Source organism: Struthio camelus, chromosome 1 (genome assembly GCF_040807025.1).
Source record: "Struthio camelus isolate bStrCam1 chromosome 1, bStrCam1.hap1, whole genome shotgun sequence".
Taxonomy (NCBI): Eukaryota; Metazoa; Chordata; class Aves; order Struthioniformes; family Struthionidae; genus Struthio; species Struthio camelus.
In genome coordinates this window covers 112,580,648-112,596,677 of record NC_090942.1, presented here as the reverse complement: position 1 = coordinate 112,596,677, position 16,030 = coordinate 112,580,648, and the positions used below count along the sequence as shown (strand labels likewise).

Sequence of the window (16,030 nt, the reverse complement as noted above, 5' to 3'; positions counted from 1 at the left end):
AAGCAAGGCTGGCAGCTAAATAAAAATCTCTTTCCCCCACTGCAGTAAAATTATTTCAAGGGAAGTCCCCTTCACACAGTGGTGAAAACCATTACAAGGAGATTTACAGTGTATCACTATTGATCAAGATAATTTGTCACTATTGATCAAACCTTTCTCCTAACAGCGATAATCCTTCAAGGTCTGCAAGTCTATTACATAATATGAATTCCTATTGGAAGTAATCAGCCATGCATGGTGGCCGGCACAGGCTCCTCTGCTTACTTCAGATCTGTATTCACAGACCTGATCCAAATCTTGCTGAAGTCAATGAAAAGATATCCACTGACTTCAGCAGGCTTTGGATTAGGTCCTAATGCAGCTGTTTGTATAACCTCTACAAAAATCAGCTTTTCAGACTGACAAGGCAGCAAAAACACATATATACCACAGACAGAACAGTGGGGATACCAGTCTCGGCTCACAGTCCCAAAACGAATCTTCAGTACCAGATTTACCAGCAACTTCTAAAAGTAACATTGTTGAAAAAGTTAACCGTGCAAGTCACAGTCATTGGGCTTCCGTGAAAGACTATTAATGAGACAAACAGAGAACTGGCATCTCTCGGAGTTAGGAAGCATAATTTTCCTTTTCTCCATCTTTACTCCACAGTAAAGTGAGTGCAACCCATTTCTAAACCAGGAAGAAAAGAAATTTACAGCTCACACTCATATCTTCTGGATGTTGTTTTGCCCAAATACCCTATTGATCGTATCCATGGATTGGAGAGCTCAGCCAGGGTGCACAAGCAAGATCTGAGAGTACTGCTAATGTATGTCAGGGGTAGCAAAAGAGATCTTGGGTGCCTGGGGTGGGGGAGGTGCACTGGCCACTAAGGTTTATTTTTATCAGCTTGCAGCTGCTTATTTGTTTTTGTACAAAATTATATTAAAAGCAGTGTCACCGTATCAGCTCTTTTGGGCTAAGGTCATTATATTTTGCCCCATGGTTCTTTATGATTCAACTGTGAGCAGATACCAAATAATAGCATTTTGGCCTAGATCATAAGAGGACTTGTGAGCCACAGCACTGAACACTGCAAGACTTAACTTTTAGAGTAAGGCTACAGAGCACAGTGCTGCAGTGTGCGGAGACGCCTGCAGGAGATTGAAGCAAGTTAGCTTCAGGATCCAAAACAGTCCAGTTACATTAATCTGGCAATGCGTAAGTACTGCTCAGCTTCAGTTATATCACTTTTAGAAGTCCATCTAGCTCTGTATTTAGTCTAACAGCAGGATTATCAGATGCATAGCCCTCAAGGACTTTGAGGAGATTTGTGATGCTTGCAACATCCTAAAATCTGGTCACTTGTGTTAGATTTTGGAATCTAACGTGCTATTTGGAAAAGCTGTTCATGTTACTATAACTATCAGGTCTGTAGGAGAAAGACACTGTCCTATAGACATGTATAAGCTCTTGCAGAAGTCTCTAATGGCAAACTTGTGAGATAACATTTTCTGTGACCCATTTTTCTTCTTCCTGTTGACGCACGTGGCAATTAAAGGAAACTGTTTGATGATGCTTTCTACACAGCCTAAATTTTAAAGGCAGAACTAGAATGTGAAGCAAGTGTTGCTCCTTTGTGTGTCTGATGATCACATTTTAACTCGTGACTTTTCACCTAGCATTACAATAGGCCTTGCAAAATTACAGGGAATATTATTTGTTATGGTGTTACAATTTTTTTTGCAAAAGATTTTAAGAAAAATAACAATCCTGAGAATGTCTCTTGATTCAGAATTTGCTTTAAAAATAGCATTTAAAAAACATAGGTGCTAGCTTGCCTGTACAGTGGCCCTTTACCTGTTTCACTGCTGTGAGTATGGGGTGTTTTTTGAAATAGCTTTACACACATTGCGGTCTCATTTAATTCCAATATGAACGTAGACATTTCTGGGAGTGGGCTCTATTTAGCTCTTTGAACAAATTTTCATGGTCACATTCAAACACTTGTCTTAATGTGACAGCTTCAGGAATCTCTGTTAGTCACACTTTGACTAAATTGACTAAATTAACTGAATGTATCTTTCTTTTTCTGTTGATTGTAGAGAAAATAGTGCAACCAGTCTCACCTGACTACAGTTAACTTTTGTGAATGCATACATTACGTTTGTTCTCCTTTTGAAAACAGGAGAATTACTGATGTTGCAAAGTATTCCTCAGCAGCAATAAGAATTCCAAATTAGGATTCATGAGAAAAAAAAAATCCTACTAGGTCCTATCAACTGTGAGAAAACAGGGTGGCACTTCTTGCTGTGATTACCAGATCATTTTTCTTTTTTTCTGTCCGATAACTGAATGCCTCTGATATCTGTGTTGATGGAATCTAATCTCTAGAGCCTTTCTTCAGTAGTGTGGTGGTGGAAGGTTTGTCTTGACTGAAACATTGGTGTAAGAGTAGATCTTTCAAAGTAGACCTGCTAAAAAGTAGACTTTTCAAAGAGTCACTTAACCTATTATTCTTCATTGTTCTAAAGAAGGCTAATATTCTTCCCATTCAAAACATTAATTTTTTGGAAGAAGTAGGAGGAAGGTCATCCTCTGAAAACAGTTTATATTCTGAAGTTAAGCAGATATCAATCACAAGGAAAATTTTTGCTCAGGGCCACCTTCTTTGTGTAAACATTCCACATTCTTCCACTGTAAAATAGCAGAGCAAGAGGAAGTGCTTAGCGGGGATTCTGGAACAGTAAATTGAGGACCAAGTGCAGACGAAGAAGTAAAAATGAGTGTTTTATTTATACAAGCCAGTTTTCCAATTTGCTTTGCAGTCTTTGTTCAAAGCAGTTTGAGATAAATGCATGTTTAAATGATGTAAAATTAACTTCAGAGTCAAAAAGCCACGTCAAAGCATGGAGTGAAATTCAAATGATACTCCCCAGAAAAACTTAAAATGGGACATTTTAAAGCATATTTTCTTTTTTCTTTTTGTCAGAATTCACGGAAGATAATATTACTGGAGATGAGATACATTTGGTGCGAGGAAAAAAGATAGAAGAAACCACATGCCAGGTGAAAGAACTACTCTTCTCTTCATAATCTAAAATGCCATTCAAATAGATAGCATAGTTCTTGTTTCCATTCAGTGTGAATTTGCCAAGGCTTGACTTCACGCTCAGCATGCCTATGTATTCGAGAAGCTAAGTTTAAAAGAAGACTCTGGTGACTACCTCGGTGTACCCCATTTTCATTATGCAAACCATGTGGATCAGAAACCTTTTTATTTTCTTGAGCAAATACAATTAATATGCTGGAATTTTATCTAGTGAGATCTGTGTTTAGATCAGTCTTGCATGATCCATGTTGGCCTGTGGTTCCTAATGCTCTCTGAATATATATAAACATATACTGTGACTCTTGATACTCCTTTTCATAAGACTACATTAATTAGCCCACTAGTATGAGCAATTAAGGAATTCTGACCCTTGTGTTTGCATAACAATAATAATATCAAAGTATTTAAGATCCCATCAGCTGGTGAGCTGAGGGAGACAGAGAGGCAGAGGAGAGAGTTGTAGCTCATGAACTCGAGTGTTTGGCATTTTCTTTTCTTTTCACTTTCAGTCCAGCATTTGCCCTGGTAATATGTTACTTAAAGGGCCAACTCTTATCTGCTGCAAATCAGCTTAGCTCTACTGATTTGGTGACAAGATACAGCAATTTAGCCAGTTTAGGAGTGTGACTAAATGTGCATAACCTGCACCTATGTGTGTGTGTGAGGGGGTGCCTAAATGAGTAATTAATAGAATAAATTATTTAAAAGCCATAAGTCTGATAAATATGGCTTTATAGAAGTATGTTATATTCAAGGTGAATATTAAACTTTATAAAAGGATCTAAGCTGAGCTTCCTACACTCTTTCTGTACAATATCAGAAAGCCTTTTGGATGTCAAGGTTAAAAGCAAGAAAAATTGTACACACCACACTGAAGGCATCTGAGATGAGACAGAGCTGTGTAGGTCCAGGCTTTAGGCTTTAGGCTGTGCTCAGCTCCAGTGTTGGCCACAAATGCAATCTGGCATTAAAGAGCAGACATGTCAAAGCATCTGTGCTTTAGGAACAGACAACAATACGGGAAACTGGTGGCTGCAAAACTGGTATGTTGCTGGCTTCTCCTGCTTTCCTTCAGGGTTTTATTAATCTTCATTTTTTTAATTTATTCCCATTATTGCTTCCTTTCTCTGCCCCCAATAAGTAGCTTGGAAAGGCCCCTTTCCTCTTCTGCCTCTCATTCTCTTTCTCTCTTCTCTTCCTTTCCTGCTAAGTATCAAGAAGTCACATTTTTCCCTGATTTCCCACAGCAGTGAAGGAGGAATTTGCCTGTGTTCCATGATTTTCCCCCGTTCCTTGTACTTCCCTTAATTTAAGTGATCTCTCAGTCTGCCCCATTTTGCCACAGCAGCCTTTGGGATGACTCTTGGTCAAGGTTCTGGTGGCCCTTCCTAGGCAGGACAGAACAAGGGGGGGAAAAGGAAGCAGTTATAGTAAGGAATACTTACCATATTATAGTATATAGTATAGTATGTAGTATAGTATAGTATATAGTATAGTGTATAGTATATAGTATATATATAGTAAGGAATACTTACTAAAGTCTCACTATTGAAGGGTAGTGAAGGGCTTTCTTTAAAACCTCTTAAAGCATTTTGCCAATAACTGTTGGCCCAACTTTAAAAGCAAAGTTCTATTTTTGACTTTTCTAATTTTTCAAAGACACTTTTTGGGCCACATCACTAAGAATCTGTAGAGACTTTGATACCTCTGAGCTTTGGTATCGATTTAGGACCAATTGAGCCTAATTCTTACAGCTTTCTTTTTAGACAGCCATCTTTTTATGACATTATTTTGGGTTTTGGCAATTATTGTCTCTGGCTTTCATCATCATCAAGGTAACACTGATAAAATGGATTTTTAAGCTTATAAAATATTCTGATTATTTTCACTTGCTTTACTGCATTATGCACAGAGATAAGGAAGTGCCTATAGGTCAGCATGATGGAGGAAGCTTTCATACCTTTTCTGCGAAATCAGCATGACTGGATGCCCCTGTAAACCACTTGTACACTAATGCACACAACATGGGGAACAAAGAGGAGGAAATAGAGGTCTCCACTGCAGAGCTACAATCTCATGGGGATCACAGGGACATGGTGGTATAGCTCACATGACTGGAGTGTAGCCATGGTTGAATACAGGCTCTTTAGGAAGGACAGGCCGGGAAGGCAAGGGAGGAAGTTGCTCCTCATGTAAGATAGCAGTGGGAATGCATGGAGCTCTGCCTGGGGACAGATGATGAGCCATCTGAGAGGTCCTGGGTCAGGAATGGTGAGCAGACCAACATGGGAGATTGTGGTGGGTGTCTGCTACAGACCACTTGTTCAGGAAGAAGTGGTAGATGAGGCCTTCTTCAGACAATTGGAAGAAGCCTCACATTTGCAGGACCTGGTCCCTATACGAAACCACCTGCTGGATGGACAACACAGCAGAGCACAAGCAACCCGAGAGGTTTTGGGAGTGCATTAATGACAACTTCCTGACACAGATGAACAAGGAGCCAGTGAGGGGAGATGCTTCACTGGGCCTGATGCTTACAGATAAGGAAGGACTGTTGAGGGATGTTAATGTCAGGGGCAGCCTACGCTGTAGTGACCATGAGATGGTGGCAGTCAGGAGCCTGAGAGAAGAGAACAAGATAAAAAACAGGATCACAGCCCTGGACTTCAGAAGAGCAGACTTTGACCTGTTTGGGGATCTGCTTGGAAGGATCCCATGGGATACAGCCCTGGAGAGAAGGGGGTGCAGGAGAGGTGGTTAATTTTTCAAAGATCACTGAACTCCAGAATTCAGTCCATCCCTACATGCAAGAAATCAAGCAAAGGTGGCAGGAGTCCCACATGGATAAACAAGGAGTTCCTGATGGAATTCAAACATTAAAAAAAGCATACAAGAGGTGAAAGCAGGGACCGCTGGGCCAGAAGGAATATAGAGACATTGTCTGAGAGCACAAGGATGGGTTTAGGAAAGCCAAAACTCACCTGGCATTGAACCTGGTGAGGGACGTGAGGGGCAACAAGAAGGACTTCCACAAGTACATCAGCAGCAAAAGGAAAGCTAGGGAAAATGTGGACCCGTGGCTGAATGGGGCAGGGGACCTAGTGACAAAGGACATGGAAAAGGCCAAGGTGCTCAATGTCTTCTTTACCTTAGTCTTTACTGGTGAGATTTGCCCTCAGGAGTCCCAGGCTCCTGAAACCTGTTGGAAAGTCTGGAGCAAGGAAGGCTTATCCTTGGTGGAGGAGGATCAGGTTAGAGGATATTTAAACAACCTGGGCATATACAAGTCCATGGGACCTGATGGGATGCACGCATGAGTGCTGAGAGAGTTGGATGATGTTTTTGTGAGGCCACTGTTAATTATCTTTGAAAGATCACGGCAATCAGGGAGGTTCTTGAGGACTGGAATAAAGCAAATGTCATCCCTATCTTCAAGAAGGGCCATGGGAACAACAGGTTGGCCAGCTTCATCTTTACCCCTGGGTAGGTGATGGAGTAAACCCTCCTGGAAACTATTTCCAAATATATGAAGGACAAGAATGTGATTGGAAGTAGTCAGGATGGATTTATGAAGGCAAAATCTTGCCTAACCAACCTCATAGCCTTCTACAATGAAATGACTAGCTTAGTGGAGCAGAGGAGAAGAGTGGATATTGATTATTTTGCCTTTAGCAAGGCTTTTGACACAGTCTCCCATAACATCCTCGTAATCAAATTGGTGATGTACAGCTGAGATAGTGGATAGAGAGGTGGATAGAAAACTGGTTGAGGTGTTGGGGCCCAGAAGGTTGTGATCAGCAGTACGAAGTCCAGCTGGAGTCCAGTCACCAGTGGTTCACCCCGGGGCTCAATCCAAAGGTCAATACTATTTAACCTTAACGAGATGGATGATGGGTCAGAGTTCACTCTGAGTAACAGGGAGGAGTGGTTGACAGACTAGATGCCACTGCTGCCACTCAGAGGGACCTTGACAGGGTGGAGAAATGGGCCAAAAGGAACCTCATGAAGTTCAACAAAGGGAAGTACTAAGTCCTGCACCCGGGGAGGAATAACCCTATGAACCAGTACCGGCGGCGGGGGGCCAAGCAGCTAGAAAGCAGGTTTTCAGAAAAGGCTCTGGCAGTCCTGGTGGACAACACGCTGACTATGAGCAAGCAATGCACCTTGCAGCTAAAGAGGCCAACAGTGTCCTGTGCTGCATTGACAGCAGATTGAAGAAGATTGAAGATTCTCCTCAGCCCTGGTGAGGCCAGATCTGGAGCGCAGGTCTAGTTGTGAGGTCCCCAGTACAAGAGAGACCTGGACATACTGGAGTGAGTCCACAAAGGACCTTGAAGGTGATTAAGAGACTGGAGCATCTCTGATATGAAGAGAGGCTGAGAGAGCTGAGACCGCTCAGCCTCAAGCACAGAAGGCTCAGGAGGATCTTTTCAGTGTATGCAAATACTTGATGGGGAGGGTGAAGGAGACAGAGCCAGACTCTTCTGAGTGGTGCCCAGTGACAGGCTGAGAGGCAATGGTCACATATGAAACACACTGTGATGGTGGTCAAAGTCTGGAACAGGTTGCCCAGAGAGGTTATGGAGTCTCCATCCTTGGTGATGCTCAAAACCCTGAGCTGGCCATGCTCTGAGTAGGGGGGTTGGACTAGACGACCTCCAGAGGTGCTTTTCAACCTCAACTGTTCTGTGCTTCTGAGACATGGAAGAGCCAAATCTCTATGAAAAAGTCAATAGAATAAATGAAAATTTTAGTTCTTTTCTCTCTCAAAATAGAAATAAGCAAATAAGCTTCTCTGAAGCTTCAAGAAAACTTTAATACCCTCCATTTCCTAACCAGATGCTCATTTAATTCAATTCAGCATATAAGTACTTGAAAACAGGGGCATGGACTGGAAGTATGGCACTGGAACGGAAGTATTGTTTGAGGGACACAGCATAAGCAAACTGTAATGATTATATGCTATCATAAAAAATAGCTTTGCCTTCTGCACTTATTTTCATATCCTTGTTCTTGTTTGTTCATCTCTAGCAGGGCTCACTTGATTGCTCAAACCTTTTGTAGCATATTGGGAAGGACATAAAATATGAAGTAATACAGTCTTTGGGCTAATACATTTTCAAAAATGTTTCATGCCTCATTTCTCACGTAAATTCTTAGGTTGCATTCAGCCTTCAATGTGTCATTCATATTCATGAAGAAAAAAGGCTGATGTTCATTACTTTCACTGATAAGCTATAAGCACCGTCAGGCTTGCCCACCAGGGACTGCATCAGTGCCCCAGGGAAAGTGTATTCTCCTGGTGTTCCTACCAAGAGGACATTGTGATCAAGAAACGGATTATGGGCAAATGATGAAAGAGTACATAGTCTTGTCTTTGCTTAGTTCTCAGGATCCTCCCATTTTCTCTACGTTGTCAATCCAGTTCAAAGTTACACCCTAGGAGCTCAACAGCCCAAGCAAAAGGAGGCAAACTGAACAAGAGCCTCTTTAGCAATCCATTAGTGACTCTTGCTCCTCAGCTGGGCAGTCACTGCTAAGGAGAGACTTCTGTGGCTTTCCTACTTGCAGAGAGAGGTAAACCTCTGTCTTTCGAGATCTAGGATGAGACCCAAGCATCCCACAATGTAATATATGATTCTGTCACTGCACCATATATGCTGTGATGCCTTCAGGGTGTGACTGAGTCCCATACAACCGAAGAAACGTACCCAGCTTGACATGAAACTGATTTCTGATATATCAATGGGTGTCAGCTAGTATATGTCAGCCATTGCTTTTGTATGCACATAGTTCTGTGCTGAAAGATTGTTGAGCTCTCAAACTGTATTCAATGATGTAATACTAATTATATTTATTCATCATGTTTATACTGGGTTTTGCTTACTTTTCGTGACATCTAGGTGATAAATTATGAGCAGTGGATTCCACCACGAGTTCAAAATCCAAGTGTGGCTGGTAGTGGTGAAATGGTAAGTTGCCAATTTCATTTTTTTCATCAGTGGCTAGCAGCCTGGAAGAACACACTGTTTTAATAGTATTTCCTTTACTATATGTTACTTTCCCAAAAGTGTATACTTGTCTACATACTGGTTGACTGTGCTTTTAGTGACATTTTTAACATAAGATTTATCCAAATTTGGTGCATTTTTTCCAGAACTAATTCTCTGTATAAACAGAGCAGAAAGTTCTCTATCCTATACTATTTTAATATATTCACAGTGTACAGGAATATTACTGAAACTTTCTAAGTATTTCTATGGCACAATTGTAATAGCACTATAGACACAGTAAGCGTACAGTCATTTTTGTCTTCTCAATGTATATGGTACTCTGAACTTAACTCCATAGCTGATCATGATAAAATCATTGCAGTTCTTTGGGACAGGCAAACCTGTTCAGGGAAAATCACAGAGATTAGACCCTACCATGAGTAAATTCTTCATGCTGAGAAGTGGCATGCTGTGCAAGTACTTCTATTGAAATTAATGCAGCTACACCCAGGAAAGGGAGTGCGCGACAAGAGTGAGATTGCTGGAATCTGGCCAACAGAGTTTTACATAGTTTTCAAATTTTTAGCTTTCTGTCACCAGATTAATCTTCACACTATCTCAGTGAGCAAAGACTTCTAAGGTATTTGGACTATCTTGGGATAAACTGGAAACAGTTCATCAGACATGATTTAACTCTCTTTTTTCTGTTCATACATTTTTGTAAGCGCTTTTCTTAAATGCATATCTTTTTGCCCATAAGTATTCAAACTCTTCATGCAAATTATTTGCAACTAATGGACAGCCTGTGATTTATTTTCTTACACAGATCTTTTTTATTTGTTGTGTGTCACCGTTTTGCATGACTATAACCTCTTAAGCAGGGAAACAAAGAATACTCCTGTTTGTGAAGGAATTCTTTGGTCATTGATAGCTCTGTGAAACAGAAGTATACCTGCAATGTTCAAGTGAGCAAATGCTCATTCCCTGGAACATGGAGGTAGAAAAGTCTTTAAACGTGCTTAAAATTAACGATTGTATGACTGGAGACATACTTCTCTGTGCACTGGTTTTCAGTATTTCTACAGTGCTCCTTGTTCAGTATCATTCCTGTTCCACAGAGAGGAAAGGTTCTGTACAGTAGCATACTCCAAATTAGTGTGCATTGCTATTCAAAACAGTAGCACTATGCACCTTCTATGTGTACCTCATACACAAGTGTACTGCACTTCCTTCTGTCGTGTTCTGGACAGTGGCAACTAGAAGTATTAGCTTACAGGTAACAGAAGCAGCAAGCAGAAAATTGCCTGAAACTAGAGCATAACATCTAACAGTTCTTCTCACTTTTATGCATGCTTTCAGTAGTTATGGCTGAGGGTTGCAAGGACAAAACAACAATACTGTGAGACCAGAATGGTCAGTTCTCCTGATATTCTATCTGATTTCTACACCAAAGAAAGTTTTCTCTTTGTCTGGATATGCAGCTAAACTTCTGGATTTGAATACTAGGTAAACCAAAATAAAATGCTGTAAATTTAAAAGCTGTCCCATCACTAATTGACATTACCTGTGCTTTTTCCTCCATAAAAGATAGTTACTGTATTTATTATTTAGGCACATATGATATCTAACTAACAATAGATTCTCCCCAATGAGTGCTTTTAAAGCAAAGAGGATTAGAGTTTACCATTAATAAAATTATCTGAATAGATTATCTTCTGTTTCATCTTGATATCTCCATGATGGAAGTGCAGATCATAACTCAAAATCCTCATGTTGCCTTTTTGTAGTTACTTATAAGTGAACAAATGATTATTGCTACAAGAGTTCTCATCTAACAGAGCAAGGTTAGCATTTCTCAACCACTGTGATTCGTTTTGCAATGATATATCACTATGGGAGACTGAAAAAAATTACACCTCGGTTTCTGTCTTTCGTATAAGCCAAAACTGCACTCATACTGTCCTCAGTTTAGAGGCAGGGAGAAGGGGCTTTGAAATCTCAATCAGAACATGCCTAATTTACAGATGTTTGGATTTGGCCCACCGTTGATGTTGAGCAGTCAGCTACAAGCTGTGAAAGGACCCTAAGCTGACCAGAGCTTTAAGGTGGATCTGCTTAGACCTTAGCCTGCGGTAAGCTCTCAAGAAGAATGAAAGGGTTTTAAACTCAAAAAAGCTAGGTCTCATTGGTCTATAAATCAAAACAACTAACTCTTCAAATGACAAAAACTGAAAGCACCTATTTTTGTCTGCACTAGTAACTAGTGCAGAATAATATGTGAGGATCTGCACAGCAGAATGCTTGGTGCATTATGGGAGGTCTACCTGTGTTCAGGTCCTCTGTACTGACCACATGTTAGCAGCTGGAGCTCATCAGTTGATCATCAGTTGACTTCTGGAGAGCATCCTTCATCTTAATTTCTTCTGAAAGGAATCCAGTTTGTGGCATTTTGGAACCAAGTTGCACTGTATGGGGATGACCGTGAGATTTACTTCAAATACACGCTCCTGATAGAAACTGAAATACTAACATTACTGTAAGTTATGAAGGACAGCGGAGACATATAAAGGTATTTACATACAATTCTCCCACTTCCCGCTGCTTCACTGTAGGAGAGTCCTTGTTTGCAGGAGAGTCTGCGGACTGTCTTTTCTGACCCCTGGTAAAGTCTTCTCTCCTAGCACTGCTGGTGCTCACTGCTCCTTACTGCAGTCACTGTCCCTCTGCTGAGTTGCAGGCTGCCAGCTGTCTTCTGAGACTCTGTTGTCTGCTTTTAGTGCCCGCAGCACCTAAGGAGAGCAGGCTCAGCAGCCCCCCTTGAGGGGTTATAGCCCATCTGCTCTTCTTAAAGGAACGTAACATGCCACTGAAAACAGGAGAGTGTAAACTCAAGCGCTACACACTCTGTGAGCTTCTGGATCACTCACTGAATTTATCATGAGGATTTCTAAGGTCTATCTTTAGCTAAGGAAGGAATCCAGAATAACTCCATCAAAATCAATGGAATAAAGCTAATTTATATCAGCCAGGAAGGAGGCCAGTAATGGTGTATCTAGAGATACATGGATCAAAACAAGATTTTGCAAAGCTAAGAACATTTCATCAGAACTGAGCCTGAAAGATAACTTCATTTTTTTTTGTATGTAATTATACAGATATGGATATATATGTATATGTTTATTTCACTAGGTCATGCCTGGTTCAACACAATTTGTCATATTCTCTTACACCTCAGGATCCTTTCTAGCTTGTAATCTTTATTCTGCTATCTTCTTTTCACTCTTTTACCCTGCCCATTACCTATATACTCCATGTGGGTTTGTTATGCAAGAGCTACGTTTAAGGATGCAGACAATCGTCTGTTACCAAAAAGTCCAAAATTTAACTGAGTATAAACGGTCCGTTGCTCTTACATGAGGAAGGCACACCAAATTCTATAGGCTGTTAGCTCTGCAGACTGATTTATAGCTGGACCAAGAGGTTTTGGTTGTGCAAACACCTTGTTACAAATCCTTACAAGGTTTGAAATCAAACATCTGATTATGCAGGGAGACATCTCACCTGTTCTTCCTTAGCTTTCACTATAACTCTGCTTCACTTATTACAGTTTCAACAACTACTGCAAGTTGTCTAGCAACATAAAGCTAACTAAATACACATAAAAATGCCCTTTGCCTTTCTCTTGGACCTCTATTTCTGCTTACAGAACTGCTTACAGATATCTTTATAGAAAAATATCTGAACCTTTAGCATACCCCCTCTCCCTTATCATTGCTACTGGGATGAATGTAACTTGTCGTACATGAATGCGAGGGCTTCAGAAGTGTTTTACGCTAAGACTTTGTGAAAAGCCTTTAACCTATCTGAAAGCTGAGGAGTTCAGAATCTCTTCAGATCAAGCCCTAAGTAACCTACTCAGCGTACGCTGGGCTGTGCTGGCAAAGCTCCCTGATGACTTTGTCTTCTAGGATTATGCATTTCAGGAAGCAGGGAAGATCTGTGATGTGTGAGCTAATTGTTGGGGAAAGTGCAATGAAGGTCTCTGCACTTCTACCCTCACTATCACTTAATCGCTTTTGGTATTACCTGGGATGCATTACCACAATAGGCCAAATTCTTTATTAGTGTAAACAGGTAAACATCCGTAGAAGCCACACAGTACTGTGGCAAAAAGCAGCCATCATCGAACAGAGTGAATGACAGTATTACTCATTTCAGATATTTGCTTTTGTTGTTTTTCAATGAAAATCAGTTATCCTCTATAAAAAACAGCACATGACTGTGGAGATAGCATCTTTGCTGTTGAAGTGTGAAATATTTCTCTGATGTTCACAGGAAAACTCAGAGTCAGATTGGAAGAGAACTCAAGAATTCTTGGACTCGTTTGCAATATAACCACTGGTTTGATGTAATTCAATGTGTGTGAGATGGCTGCATATTCATGAAGTTCTTAGCTCTAGGAGACAAAACTCATGCCTTGAGTTTCTCTATTAGGATATTGCTGGAATGTATAGTAACAAGTTTGAATTATCATTCACCTTACCATCATTCAATCTAGGAAAGAAAATCCAGCCTTGATTTAAGGAAAGCATCACTGTTTCAGAACATAGCCCCATATAGCTCACTGCATCTGGGACTTATGTGCATACTTAAAATGCTCCTGATTAATGTGATGGATGCATGTATTTAACTGGTTTGGGCGGGGATTAAGTCTGGCATTAAGTAATAAGTAAGTAATATTGAGGTATTAAAGAAAAGTAATCTGCAAGCCACAAGGCAAACACTGATCTAAATCTGATGCTTCTTATGACTTGCCTTTTTCCTTTTTCATATCTCTTGGTCACAAACAAGCAAGTCCCTAACTTTTAAAGAATTATAGAGATGATTGATTCTCATCATCTCTCAATCACTAATCCAAACTGCTTGTCTTTGATGCTGAGCTTTTCTGCTACTCAAAATAAGCAGCATGTTACCCTTGTTTTTTATATGTGCGTTTTTAATACTTACTTTTCATATCTTTGTTTTTCGCCAGGGTACAGAACCAGATGATAAGGCAGAGTCCACGGGAACATTAAAACGATTGCAGAAACTGGTTCGAACCAAAAAAACCAGTACACATAGTCTGGAGGATGTCAAACATGTTTTGATCCCCCTCAGTAAGTAAAGCACCATATTAGCATTCTTTCTAACATTTGGCAAACGGCACTGTATTGAACATAACTATAAACAATCCTGTCCTGGTCTGTCATTCACCACCTCCAAGCTCCAAACCCCAACGGAGATGTTATTGTGATACTTACTACTTTAGTGCTGGCCTCCTCATAGTGTGAAAAGCTGTTTCCTGTCACGCTAGCTTGAATTTTGTAACAGTATATCTTGCAAGTGGGAAATTTAGCTAAATCGAATTGTATAACAGTGGGGCCTACTTTCTGGAGACAATTTGTTTTTAGAGTGATTCCCAGTTTTTTATCACGTTGCATATGAGGAAGGCAAAACTCACAAATGCAAAGATAACATTCAGTATTAATCCTTGCATCAGCAGCAGCTGGGAGTGCAAGAAGGTCTATGGTATGATAAGCAAGTCAGCCTTTCATCATACCTGATTGCCTCAGGTGATAAGACACAGGTATTTTTAACTGATGCTGAACTCAGGTTATTTTCATGAATCTCCGGTAGATCACTGATCTGACCGTGCAGCGGTTCTTCATCTGAACTCATTTTGCCAACATTAATTCAGCAGTGCATGCGTTTGATGTACAATGTATTTCTGTATATGATTATTTTTAAACTAATACCCACAAAATGAGTTTAGATTGCCTAATGAACTGCTACTCCAGCCAAATCATTGTTGGAGTTGAAACATGAGGAAACTCAGAGTTCAGTAACTACTTTAAAACTTCCACATAGAGACTGGGAAGAGGGAGGAATTATTCAGAAAAACTTCCTAAACTTTTCCAGTATTTAAACCAAACTCAATCTCTCTGCAAATATTGCAGGAGCATGACATTTACGCAGCAAAATTTTATGTTCATTGCAGAACCAATGCAGTCTTCCAGGCTTTTGAAGGAATAACACAAATTTACCAGAGGGAGAATAAATCTGGCTTTCGGCTCAGGTATCTGACCCAAAACAAGGTTCTTTCCATCTCCCTAATTATGATTATTGTTTGTTTTTCATGAAGTCCTTGGCCATTTCGTTATTTAGAATGCAATAGACTACATTTAAGAACAAAAAATCAGCTTTTTTTGTAGGAATTGCACCATAATATAACAGAAGTATTTGCATTTTTTAAGATACATTGGAAGATGCTTATCTCTCTGAAGAGGATGAGGAAGCACTAACTTCTTGCATGAAACTGACAAAGCCTCAGGAAAAGAAAATCTGGAAAGACAACGTGAGGAGAAGAGAGGAGACTGAGACTAGGTCAGATTTTATTTCTGCTTCTCTAGGCCGATCTTACACTTCCAGACTGAACAATTTAGGAACGATTTCGATCCATTCAGAAACTGAATTTCACTTGTGGAGTGACTGGAAGCCATTTCCTGATAACCAGCTCTGTCCTTGTGATTTCTTGATTTCAAAAATAGAAGAATGGGAAAACTGTACTTGTTCTTCTCATCACCCGCATCTTACATACTCCTTAACTGATATGGATCTACAGTACTCCTGGGTAAGTGGTTTCTTTTGTGCTCAAATGACTAAAAAGCGGAAACTTTTTGCTCTGATTTAGCATTAAAGAGATGCTGTCATTTTCCAAGTGGTTATGAAATGCAATATTCCAAATTTAGTTTCCAGGTGAATGGATGTAACTGTTGTACAGGCTAACACAAGGGTTTTCATATAGTCCTAGACAGTTCATTTTCAACTATGTAGATGCTGGCAGCATGGAGTTGGAAGGCTTTACACCACTCTGTTCCTCATCAGTTGCACTGGATTTTTTAGT

The 16,030-nt window shown here is 40.2% G+C and overlaps 1 protein-coding gene across 1 annotated transcript in view; it reads left to right on the top strand.

The window, feature by feature from the left end:
- The window catches only part of LOC104139656 (uncharacterized), a 44,366-nt gene that overhangs the window by 20,285 nt on the left and 8,051 nt on the right, over positions 1-16,030 (top strand). The window contains exons 6-9 of the mRNA XM_009667925.2: positions 2,975-3,051; positions 8,998-9,066; positions 14,120-14,243; positions 15,381-15,757. Of these exons, the coding sequence (XP_009666220.2) occupies positions 2,975-3,051; positions 8,998-9,066; positions 14,120-14,243; positions 15,381-15,757 (647 nt within the window). The remainder of the gene's footprint in view (positions 1-2,974; positions 3,052-8,997; positions 9,067-14,119; positions 14,244-15,380; positions 15,758-16,030) is intronic.